We start from the raw sequence: 12584 nt of genomic DNA, 5'->3' as shown, positions 1-12584 counted from the left end.
TTGGGATTGGAGCGTTGCCGGCGGCGCCGGAGGTGAGGGTGGTGGCATGGTCGTGGGTGGGTGGGTGGGTGGGTGCTACGACGGCGGCAAAACTAGGCCTGGCTCATCACCAAGGGTAGCTGCCGGCAGCAGCGTGTTGCCGGGGGAGGTTTGTGGGTGCGGGCGGTGGCCTGGGCAACGTCCAACCGGCCGGAACTGGGCAACAACTACGAAGGCGGGGTGCCCGAGTGTCTTAGGTTTGGACGGGAGAGGAGGGTAACTGCCAATGTGCCACCGACTGGTGGGCTAGGGGGAAGACAAGGACGGGCATCGCATGCGTCCGCGTTATGTCCGTGCTGATGCAAACCCGGGTTAAATCTGGGCTTGAAATGGGCCGCGGGCAGACAAAAAGCGGATACTCCCCATTTGCGTCGGCACATTAGGCCGCGATTTGTGTTCGTCTCGACCCAAACGGACGTGCACGGACAGAAGGTATCGGCACATTAGAGTTGGTCTTAGGCACCACCCTCATTGCAAGAAATGGGCACGCAGTGGCGAAGAAAAGGTGCCAGACCAGGTGCTCCCCACGCTCATAGTGAGGAACGACCCAACATGGCTTGACGGTGGAGTGGCTGTGAGGAAGGCAGAAGGTTGGTGTGCCGAGGCGGTACTCCAGAATCCTTTATAAGAGTAGTTGCATTGCATCCTTTATAAGAGTAATTCGGTCGACATATCAACATGTAATATCCACAAATTTCCCGCGGCTCGAAGCAGCCGCAAAAACAATATATGTGTTAAATTAAATATGTACCCCGTGAGCTGGCAGAAAGGAAGTCGTCGAGTACACAACGAATCTTGCATCGTTCATAGGGGTGAACGTATATGCGTATGTACTATGTTCTGCTCGGTGACTCATACGTCTCAAACTTATAATTTTTGATTGATTCATACTATTATAACACCATCTATAGCAATTTATATTATTTTTTTGAACTAAACTATAAATTCAATGCCTAGAGCCAGTTACTGTTTTCTGCATGTTTTTGGTCTGACAGAAAATCATTCAGCATGTGTTAATCCCGTCGATTCGTAAATAAATAAATAAAAATTAAACCTTCATCATGTGGGCCAACTTATAAGGTGAGCCCACATCCTGGGAAGGTGGTAAAATAGTTCCAACCGAAGATACCACCGTTGTCCTCATCAAATCGGAAAATATGAATTTTCTAGTTTGACCCCTTTGAACTCATAACAAATTTGGTTTGATTTCATCTGGTTTTATATTATTTGGCTTCATTTCTTTCTAAGGCTTGTACGCTACATATCTACCCATCCAAACATTGCTCAATCGGCCCAAAATAAATTCCCCAAAAGCCCAATCCACCCTCCAACAAAACACCCCATCTTTCCTCCTTTCGTCTGCCGCCGCTAGAGTTTCCTCTTCTAGTTAGGGTTTCCTCGATCCCCAATTTTCCCACCCCAACCCTAGCTCCGATCCACCCGATGGCGGCCGCAGAGGGCAAGAAGATCATCAAGCTCAAGAGTTCGGATGGCAAGGAGTTTGAGGTGGAGCAGGCGGTGGCCATGGAGTCGCAAATGATCCGGCACATGATCGAGGACGACTATACTGACAACGGCTTGTCGCTCCGCAATGTCGACTCAAAGATCCTCTCCATGGTCATTGAGTACTGCAACAAACACGTCCAAGCAAAGGCCGTCAACACATCTGAATTTGGAGGAGGAGCCAGGGCGTCAAATGCTACGTCGGCTGTGCCTGCGGCACCCGCGGAGTACCTCAAAAACTGGGATGCCAATTTCGTCAAGGTCGACAAGGCCACCATATTCGACCTCATGCTGGTGTGATTACTTTCCGTCCTTCGATTTGTTCTTTGACTTTCCCTAGATCTATTTTTTACCATTCCCCATGGTTGGAATCAAGATTGTTTTTTTTTGTTTTTTGTGGCTTGTTACTTGTGTCTGATTGAGATTTAGATAGATTGGAATTTGTCCTCGTACCTTCATCAAGGTAGATTTGACTCGATTGGATTAGGTTAGGTACACAATGGATTAGTTTTAGTTTATAAAGAGTTTTTATTGGCGATATAGAGAGCCACCGACCATACATACTAACCCTATAAGAGCTAGGTTCGGGCATGATCTTGGGAGCTATATTAATTTAAAGTTCCATGTTCATCTGGTCTAATATGCTTCACTATATATGAATAACCTAGAAACATTTTAAATTATTAGATTCACTATCATTGTGCTTGTAAATTACATATATGGGATGAAGAGTGAGTGGTTTCTCTTTGAATAACTTGCGGAAACATCATACAACATAGAGCAATATATGGTCTTTGTGATTATGCTACATATGTCATTGTTGTTTCTATATTTGAACCTTGCACGAATGTCCATATCTAGTGTAAAATTATGATCTTGTATGTATCTGCTCTGAATTTGTTTTGTTATAGTTATGTTGGTTTATCATAGATAGGGTGGTATGTCACATGTGTCATCCTTAGTTATAATACATAAATCCAATATCATACGTTACTACTTTGATATTTATAATTATGCTTTGTAGATCACACTCTTGTTTCTAAATTTGCTATCTATGTCTTTATTATCTTATATAATCTTATAGATTCCACTACTGGTCCATATGTCAACAATGAATGCCTTCTTCTTCTATCTAGCATCAATTTACTATTTATTTTTCTGTATACATAGTGATAGCTAAATCACATGATCATGCTAATGTTTCTGACTTTGTATCCAATATTTATTATTTCAACTAATCTTTTAGATACCACTACTGATCCATGCCGTCTACGAATGCCTTCTTCTATCTAGCATTGGTTGAGTATTGATTGAGGTTCTATTAACATTACATCCTTGTAGCTAAATCACCAGATGATGCATTATGCATGTCCATGTGAGAAGTGATGATGGTTTCCATCGTTTGAAGTGAAACCATGCATGACTTCCCATGACCACTATAAAATCCTGATCTTGTTTTCAAGAGTTTAGCACTATTTACTTTGAATTTCTGTTATCTTAGTTTATCATAGATAAGATTTGTATCTCACATGTGGCATCTTCACTTGCAATACATATTCCAATTTCACATATTACTAACCCCTAAACACATGTTTTGTGTTGTGGTTTGATTTTGGTATGATAGCTAACTATTGTTTCTAACTTTATTATTATCGCTGCCTTTACCATCTGAGCTAATCTTTTAGATGCCACTATTGATCCACATTGACTATGAATGTGTTCATCTGAGTATCATTGCTTGACTGATGATTGTGGTGTACTATAGCCATATATGTTGATATCAAAATTCCCGGATGATGAATGCAATTGCCAATGCATTTTGAGAAGTGGTGCTTGTCATCTGAGCCCATGTAGCTTATGCACTTACAAAATTATCATTTATCATGTAGGAATGTATGTAGCTGTGTTTGATATCACTCTATTTTGTTATAGTTATGTTAACTTTTCTTGACTATCGATCCAATTATGTTAACCCATGTTATGTTCTTTGAATAATGCATGCCTTGTTTTGTGTTTTAGTTTGTCGCAGAAACATCTATGTAGGTGGTATATGTAGTTATCCATGTTTTTGTAAACCAATGATTCCCTCTGACACACCATTATTCCTTTTGCACTTTTGCTCCCTCTCAGGCTGCAAACCACCTCAACATCAAGGGGCTTCTAGACCTGACTTGCCAGACCGTCGCCGACATGATGACGGGAAAGACACCAGAGGAGATCCGCAAGATCTTCAACATAAATGACAAATTCAAACCTGGGGAGGAGGAGGAGATCCGCAAGGAGAACCAGTGGGCCTTTGAGTAGAGGAACATCTAGGGCGCGCTGAAGTAATGAACGCTTAGTATTACCAATGTCTACATTTCATTGTGCTCGTTTATGTCATAATGGGTTGTAATGAACCAAGAGTCCATAAGGTGGTGTTGCTGAACTTAGTGGTTATGTTTGCAAAAACAAAAAATATGGTGGTCATTAATTATCATTTGTCAAATGAATCGTTATTGTCAAGTGGATGTTTTGCTTGCTTACCATCATTGTTTCACTGATTTCCACCATGTGATTTGGGCTTCTTCGTTGGTTATTCATGTGTGTTTTGTTCATTGATCGAGATGGATGCTCTTGTTACTTAAGAGACGGTCCATGTTCTTCCCCTCTCTCTCTCTCTACAATTCTAGTAAAAATAAAAATAAAAGTTATTGCTTAAATTATTTGAGGGATCAAACTAATTTTAGAAGACCTAAATTTTTATGGTAGCCACAGGGTTTTAGGATTATATTTATAATTTCTTTACAAAAAATCCATTTAAATGAATAAACAAGTGATGTGTGGATTTTTGCATCACTCTTTATGCTAGTATAAAAATTCCTCATATCATTCCACCTAGCAGTTTTTCATATTCACAATGCATGATTATTGATATGTACGCATTTTACGGAGTTCATTGCATAGCTTTTAGCCTTGATTAGTTTTTTAGTTTTCCTTTGTTTTATTGTCTTTGTAGGTGTAATGGAGTTCCCATGGACTTAGCAATTTAAAAGGGACCAAGTTTGGGCCAAACCTGGGAGGTCTCTGGTGTGGTTGATATGATTTGTGCGGTCTCCGATCGAACTGGCTAGTGAGGGTACCTTTCAAATTTCATACGAAACAGAGTCTGTTTGCTATCCGAACGTCCAAATATTGCGGCACTAATAGTCGGTTAAAATAATTAAACATTTGCAAATAAAATTTATTGTTGGGCTAAAAACCTCCTAGCCCACAATGATGACCCACAAGTATAGGGGATCAACCTAGTCCTTTCAATAAGTAAGAATGTCGAACACAACGAGGAGCAGAAGGAATCGATAGGCAGTTTCAGCAAGGTTTCTCTACACGTGTTGTAAGATAGTTTTGATAGCAAGATAAATAGTAGCGAGTAACATCAGCAGGCCCAAGAGCTAGCCGCTCCCCTTCCTTTTCCATTTCGGCCCAGTGAACATGAGCAGCCCATACCCGAGCCGCCCTTTCTTTCCTTTTTCTCCATTTGGCCTACTGACACCCTGGTCCTACCCTAGTTTGCATTTTTCTTTTTCCAAACATATAACAAACATACAAATTCAGGACCATTTTGGGTCAAAATTTGACCAACAAAATAAAAGTGTCTAGAAAAAATTGAAACAATTCTAAAAAATGAGGGCTACCATGATCATAATTCTGGGAAAGTTTGAATTATTTTTGAAAAACACAATAAAATATACAACATAACACATTTTTGGTCGCTATTTGATCAAAAACTTAATTTTTCTAGATTCTTTTTAAGGAAATGTCTAAAAAATGAGCACCAGGACACAATTCTGCCCGAGTTAGACCCACGGGACCATCACCTAGGTCGCCTTGTTTACCTGAGTTTTGCTGTGTCGGGGGCCAAAACGGTCGGGCTAGACCCATGGGCCTGTCACCCTAGGTCGCCTTGATTAGCTCAGTTTTGGTGTGTGGGGCCAGAATTGTAAAGTGTTGCAGTCTTTTTTCTTCTTTTCTTTTTGTCCTATTGCAACTGCTCAGCTATTACTGGCTTTCGTCTCAGACTGTGGCCACCTTTTCTTTTCTCCTGGACCCGGACCGATGGCGAATCCTTTCTACGCTAGACGAGGGAGGAGCACAAGCTCATGGTTCATCTATGATCTTTCTCCCTTTCACTCTGAATGATGTCACATAGTTTTTTTTCCTACCGCTTAGATTGATGTTGAATCATTCTTTTTCATACCTTTCGGATAGCGACAAATTGATGATGCAATGGACAAGGGAGACGCAAAACTTATCTCTACTCCTATAAAAATCCGAGTTGGTGGTGATGATGTGTCTGGCATTCTAGATTTACAACCATCAAATCTGCATTTAACGGATAGGAGGCAATTTGTGGCGATTTTGTAGAAAGGCGCCCACACTTATGTAGATATTTTTAGATAACCCTTATGTCTCTTTTGACTAGCCACATCTCTCTACTCTTATAAAAATTCGAGGTATTGGTGATGATGTGTCTGCCATTCTTGCTTTACAACCATCGGATCTGCATCTAACGGACAGGAGGCAATTTGTGGCGATTTTGCAGAAAGGCGCCCGCATTGAGGTCGATATTTTTAGATACCCCCTGTCTTTCCCGACTAGCCACATCTCAGAAAAAAACTCCATACAAACAGGCAATAGTCGACAGTGTCAGAACAGATCTACCACGGCGGCTGTTGTCGGCGCTATCCAACCCATGTCTCCACCTTATCTCCCACCACTACCACGACTTTCCCCTCCTCGTTGCCTGCCCCGCTCCCTTCCTTCCTCCGCCCGACCACGACAAGTACGATACCGACATTGTCAGTCGGCCGACACGTCTGCTGCTTCTCCTCTGTTGTAGTAGTCCAACCACCCATCATCAACACGACACACCCTCATCCTCACCGCCCCCTCCGCCCCATCCCACGACTCCTCTGATGACGACCTATGCATCACAAATTTGCCTCTAGCGACGTTCGTGCCCCAACAAATCCCCTCATGCCTCCTCCATTTCCTGTTGCAATAGCCCATGCCTCCATTGCCCCCGGCTACGTGCTGCTCATCCTCATCAACATTACCTCCACCTACTACTAGCATGGAGCAAATTTCTTGTGATTTACCTTTCTCCTGAAGCATATCTTTTGCTTCCTGAGCAGGCATTTGGCCTATGTTTTTTCAGCCGCCGTTTATTCCATTCATCGATATTGTGATGTATAACGACTATGGAGTCATGCATAATTAAACATATCTTGCCCAGACTCAGGCTGGTCTTGTGAAGCGCTACTTCGACTTTGAAACCAGGCTTTATTTCCTTTTCTCTATCTGTTATTTAGAATAAAATCTTCTTGTGAGATCATCTGCCTTTTTGTTAACGGAGATGACTGGTTTCATTGTTTGAAATAATAGATGATTTGTTTGCGCTCTACTCTTATGAAAGAGCTGGTGCTTTGTTCTCTAAGAGTTGACCCAATTGCGAGTATTGTAGTATTTTGTTTCCAGCGAGAAACTCATTGAAATACATGTGAGAAGTGACTTAATAATTTCTCTCATGAAAATATTATCAGACTAACAGATTTGATGCTGTCATATTCAGTATGTTTTTCGTTAACCAGAGATAAAGATATTTGATGTACATGCATAGTCAGATAGGAGTTATTTTGCTTGAACAAAGGGAAAATATTTGGTCTGATAAACACCCTGAAATGTGTAATACCAGGTCAATCACTAAGTGAGGCAATTTGGCTCCATGGATCTAGGGAGCCTAGAACTTTATTTTATTTGAAAAGGATATTTAAAAATTCCAAGACAATTGATTTTTCCCTACGGTATACACTAGTAGAAAACAGGGCTTTGGTCCAGGCCTGGCGAGCCCATTAGTCCCGGTTCAGTCACGAACCGGGACCCATGGGGGCATAGGTCCCGGTTCATGAGGCCAGGGGCCAGCCGAGCCTCGTGGGGCATTGGTCCCGGTTCGTCTGAACCCTTTGGTTCCGGTTCCAGACACGAACAGGGACCAATGGGCCTCGCTGTATATGTTCATGACGATCTTCTGTACTTAATGGTTTCCTTCATTTTCTTACTAGCTAGCGTGTCGAGTCCTCTTTATACGTATAGTATGTAGCGTCGACCAAACACGGAGATAAGAGAGGTCACTTCTCTCTAGCTATTAGCTAGCTAACACAATATATGAAACTCCCAAATTAACCCTCCAAAACCCCCAACCCCCCTTCCCCCCTTCAAAAAAATAAAATAAAAACAAAACCCCCAGCTCCCGAGCTGCTGATGCGTGGATGCTCTTTGGTCCCGGTTGGTGTTACCAACCGGGACTAAAGGCCCTCCTACCTGCGCTCGCCGCAGTGGCCACGTGGAGCCCCATCTGTCCCGATTCGTAAGCGAACCGTGACTAAAGGTATTGGGCTTTAGTCCTGAGCCTTTAGTCCCAGTTCCAGAACCGGGATAAATGGGCCTCTGGAACCGGGACAACTGGGCTTTTTTCTACTAGTGATAGTTGTTCTCCACAAATATGTAAATTTCCATTAAATACTATATGATGATGTGCAGACTACGAAAGAAATCAAACAATTTAACCTCAAAACAACGAAATTTCCTAACTAGATCCGGTTGACTGCTCTGGAGGCCAGGCCAGAGCAAAGTGAATTTGCGGCGACATGGTTGATGGACTTGGACGAGGCGCGACAACATGTGACACAGCTTAACTACTATGTTGTGATTCAAAAAGTTTTGTGATGACAGAGGGGATTAAGTCGTTGACTGTGGGTGCTGATAGGAGGGGTTTGTGCAGGTGTCTGTTTACAGCAAGACAACTGCCTCTCCTGCTGTGAAACTATGAATATGTTTCTTCCATTGCAACGCACGGGCATTGTGCTAGTGCTCATCTATGACCATGCCGTCAAATTACATTTGATCGGTCTGACACGAAGAATTTTCCATCTTCTTCACTTGGACTTCTTTACTTTTCAGTATACTTACGTGAAATCGTTTTCCCCGTCACTCGAACTATCATTGAATCATTTTTTCTTTGACCAGACTGACGACAAATCTTTGTTTCTATGGACGAGGGAGAAGAAAGAGCTCATGGCACATATGTGAATTTCCTCCCTTTCACTTGGAATGATCATTTTTCTTTCCGCTTGGACCGACACTGAATTGTTATGTTTTGTACCTCTTGGACAGGAGACAAATCATTGATTCCATCATACCATGACAAGACGCGACAAATGAAGAGTTCCCAGTGTGTCATCTATGACAACACCGGTTTTCACGTTTTCACGCTGTCCATCTTGCATCCGAGTGACATGGCATGGACGCTGGTAGAAATGATGATAATTTATACACCCAGCCCGACCTCTGCACATTGCCAAGCACACAGCCAACAACTCCAACAGACCCAAAAATAAACATCGTTTTACAGAGTCTAGCCTAGGGTAGGGGATATTCTAAGTAGAGATTACACTACGTGGCCGTATACTCTAGCCGCGTAGATGTCATTACAAAAATGTTTCTATCCTTTAGACTCCGCAGGATAGACCCTGTACGGAGCCATCGGGTACACGCATGAATAACCCGCACAGAAGATAAAACACATTTATTGTTAAAAACCACATCATTTCTGTTAAGCCACAGTGCCTAGCATAAGACATCCGACCCCATAAAGAGATGTGCAGAAAATAGTTTATCAACACCCCGTAACTAATTGCCGAACATGTTATATGCACTACATGGGGATATAGATTTAAAGCTATCTGAATTATGGTCCAGGCTGCACGAGCAAACTTACACACAAAAAACAAGTGTTGAATGGACTCGTCATGCTGGCAAAAGACACTTGTCTTGCTACCTAGCCAGTTGTGTCGTGCCAGGTTATCTCTAGTTATGATGACCCCTCTGTTTAGAAACCAGAGAAACATCTTCACTCTTAGAGGAATTTTGAGCTTCCACAATTTTTTTATCAATCGGAACATCACTATGAACCTTTGCATCGTACAAGGATTTGACTAAAAACCTGCTGTTCTCCTGACGAATGAGTAGTTCCTTGAAACTTGTCCAGTTCGCTTCATAGTTGAATGTCCTCCAGACGAACGAGTAGTTCACTCTGTGCTGCCAGGCAAGGCCCTAAAAGGTCCCTGCGGAAAGAAATATTAGGGTTTACTTGTCACGAAACTTGTTTAACCGTGGCAAATTTATGCCTGACAATTCTGTGCAAGTTAGGGTATTGCACCATAAGTGGGGTGGACCCTAGCCAGGTGTTTCCCAGAATCACACCTAAGAACCATCCCTAACCGAGAAAGTCGAAGGTTGGAAAAATAATTCCTTGGCCTTCATCACGCCACTCCAAAAATGTGAATCACCAGATTTCTAATGAACTTGAGAAATGGTTTTGGAATCCACGTACTTGTTACGAATAATTTCCTGCCATAGTCCCTTCTCAATGAGTATTTTCTAGAGCCATTTATTTAGAAGAGCTGTCTTTAATCTGAAGATCCTGAATTCCAAGTCCGCCTTAACTTTTAGGCCGGCATTTAGAAGGCAAATCAGTATGTATTGTTGAATACGACTACCATCTTTAGTCTTGGGCAGAAGAATAATTTCCCCAAAATTTAATTGGGCAATATCAAGATTTTTCGGTATGCAGTTGGTTAAACAACTGAACCAAGTCTGCTTTAATCATATACAAAAAACATTGATAAAAATATCCACCAGAAAATCGTCCGGTCCCAAGGCCTTGTCGTGTTCCATTTGAAACACTGCTCATTTTTTGCCTCCGAAACTTGAGGTATGTCCTGAGTAATAGACGTGTTCAACGCAAAAGGACTTTGAGCTCAAGGTCCAAAAAGCTCTTTGCAGTCATTTTTACTATTGACCTATTGGACACTTACCCTAACGCTTTAATCTTATCTATTCCTCATGCATTTCTCAAAAAAAAAACTACTTTGCATGCAGTTCTGTCGCTGTTGCCGCCGCCATATGAGAAATTTAGGTCCCCTCGCCTCCAGCTACTATCTTGGCGCTGAGAGGTGGGGGACCTTGGATCTTCAAGATCTTTATGATATTCGTCAACGTCTAGTGAGCATTGTAGTTTTGTGAGAGTAAATTTCCCCTCATTCTTTTGGCGGTGCCATGAGGTTAGAGAGTTTTCTATCCTCGCAGTCCCGATTATTCGGATATGATGAATTAATGTTGTTGTGTCAAGCTTTTTTGTTGGTTTGTTTCTTTGTGGAGGTGAAATCTTTCTTCGACACCATGGTGAAGATACAGTGATTCGACAGCCAATATTTCTAGGGATCATCCCAGCCCAAATACGTTCATTGATCAAGGCGTTCCATCTTTGTAGATGGACGAGTGAAGACGCTTTAAAAACCATTATTGGTAATGTTTGTGCGGGTGAAAGAGTGACAGTATCATTGCTCCAGTCTAATTGCGGCCTGTTTACCAAAGTCTTTGGAATATTTCTTGGAGCAGAGATTGATATCGCGAAGAAGGTGTTTACAAAAGATTTCATTGTAATTCTTTGTCATATGAGTTACTTTATATTTTTCTTGGATCTTAGGTCCAAAACAGTGCAGCTGTAACTTTTATGAGTTTGAATAAAGTTACAGGTGTTTCTCAAAAAAAAAAAATCACAATCTACACATCTGCATATAGCTTTAAGATTCACACTTAACCTCCTCGTCTGATTTGGGCCGAATCATTCCCTGCTTCAGGAATCGACAGTGCAGCTTCAGATTGTGCGTCGCCGTTATTTACACATCTCCATCCCTCCCGGTCGTTCATGTTTCTTTCTTGATCAATAAGCCTTCCTTCCTGAAACATGATGTTAAGTTTTTTCTTTTCTTTCCGGTGAATAAAAAATATACTCGTCTCCACATATAGAAGGCGTCGGACGGTCTGGCGGCTGCATCAAACAAAACAAATCGAGGAGAGATCCGATCCGATCGGGATCGGCCATGGCGACGTCCATGCTTCGATCTGCCTTTGCTGCCCTCGCGCTCCGGCAATCGGCAAGTCTGAGGCTTCCGGCTCGCATCCCCTTCAGCCCTGCGTCGGCTGTATCCTTCAGCAGCAACACCGCCTCCTCCGGCAAGAGTGAGGACGCCGGCGGCCGGGTACGTAACATGCATCCCAAATTATTAGCTGCATGCATGCATGCATGGTCGCGCTGTCGATTGATTTCGCATTGGCCTTACGAACGAGGTAGTGGGATCAAGGAGGTAGTTGAGATAGTTTTGATATGCCCTCTCATGTTTATTTTTATGGGGTATAAGTAGATGCACGTTTTACTTTTACGGGGACTAATCTTCTGCAGGTTCATTAACTACATATTGTCAGCATCAAAATTAATTTGTTAGTGTCTATCTGTACATGCAGTCCGAGAAGCGTCGTACCGATAAGAATGGCGACGAGTCACCTGAAGCACGGAGGCGACGCAAACAAAAAGGGTTAGCAAACTTATCAATTAAGCTCCTATGTCTAAGCTCGTTAATCAAGTAAAAACCGTGCCGGCATCTTGTTTCATTAATTTACTTGGTCACGCGTGCCTCTCTCAGACATGGTATCTCCCCAAGCCTGCTTGATGAGTTTGATGATTCTGATTGGGAGATGGCGGCGCTTTTGGACGATGACAAGCCTCCCCGAGGATCTTCCACTGGACCAGACTCTACTAAGGACTCCTCCTCCTCCTCTGCGGCGGCAGAGTCAGACGTGTCCCCGCCATCGTCAGGGGGCTTCTGGGACTGGGGAAGCTCGTCGTCGAGCTCGGGTGGAGGGGACTCCTGGTCCGGAGGAGGGGGTTTCTCGGGAGACTAGCTACCTGCTAGATACTCCTGTGATTCTTAGCAAGTTTTTCCCAGTTTAATTCGTCGGACCGTAAACCACATGAACTTTTTGTCTACTGATGATTCCTTCATGCAACATTCTATAAGAGAATGAAGATGATTCCCGTATATTGCCATAACAACTTGTGCCTGGATTTTAAGTGGTGAAATGGAATATGTCAAAAGTAAAAT

At 42.6% G+C, this 12584-nt stretch overlaps 2 protein-coding genes across 2 annotated transcripts; both read left to right on the top strand.

Moving 5' to 3' along the window:
• Positions 1–1377: 1377 nt before the first annotated feature.
• LOC125522536 (SKP1-like protein 1) lies at positions 1378–4067 on the top strand. Its single transcript, XM_048687584.2, has 2 exons — positions 1378–1836; positions 3673–4067. Exons 1-2 carry the CDS (start codon positions 1483–1485, stop codon positions 3844–3846), a joined length of 528 nt encoding a protein of 175 aa, XP_048543541.1. The 5' UTR covers positions 1378–1482; the 3' UTR covers positions 3847–4067.
• Positions 4068–11525: 7458 nt separating this feature from the next.
• Positions 11526–12384, top strand: LOC147962835 (uncharacterized). The gene is made up of 3 exons (XM_087533556.1): positions 11526–11684; positions 11947–12017; positions 12126–12384. The coding sequence occupies exons 1-3, from the start codon at positions 11526–11528 to the stop codon at positions 12382–12384; spliced, it is 489 nt and encodes a 162-aa protein (XP_087389682.1).
• The last annotated feature ends 200 nt before the right edge of the window (positions 12385–12584 follow it).

The sequence above is a fragment of the Triticum urartu genome, chromosome 7A, assembly GCF_056163025.1.
Source record: "Triticum urartu cultivar PI428250 chromosome 7A, HENAU_Tu73, whole genome shotgun sequence".
NCBI classification, from domain to species: Eukaryota; Viridiplantae; Streptophyta; class Magnoliopsida; order Poales; family Poaceae; genus Triticum; species Triticum urartu.
The sequence above is the reverse complement of the archived record's forward strand: the minus strand, read 5'-3'. Positions and strand labels throughout refer to the sequence as shown.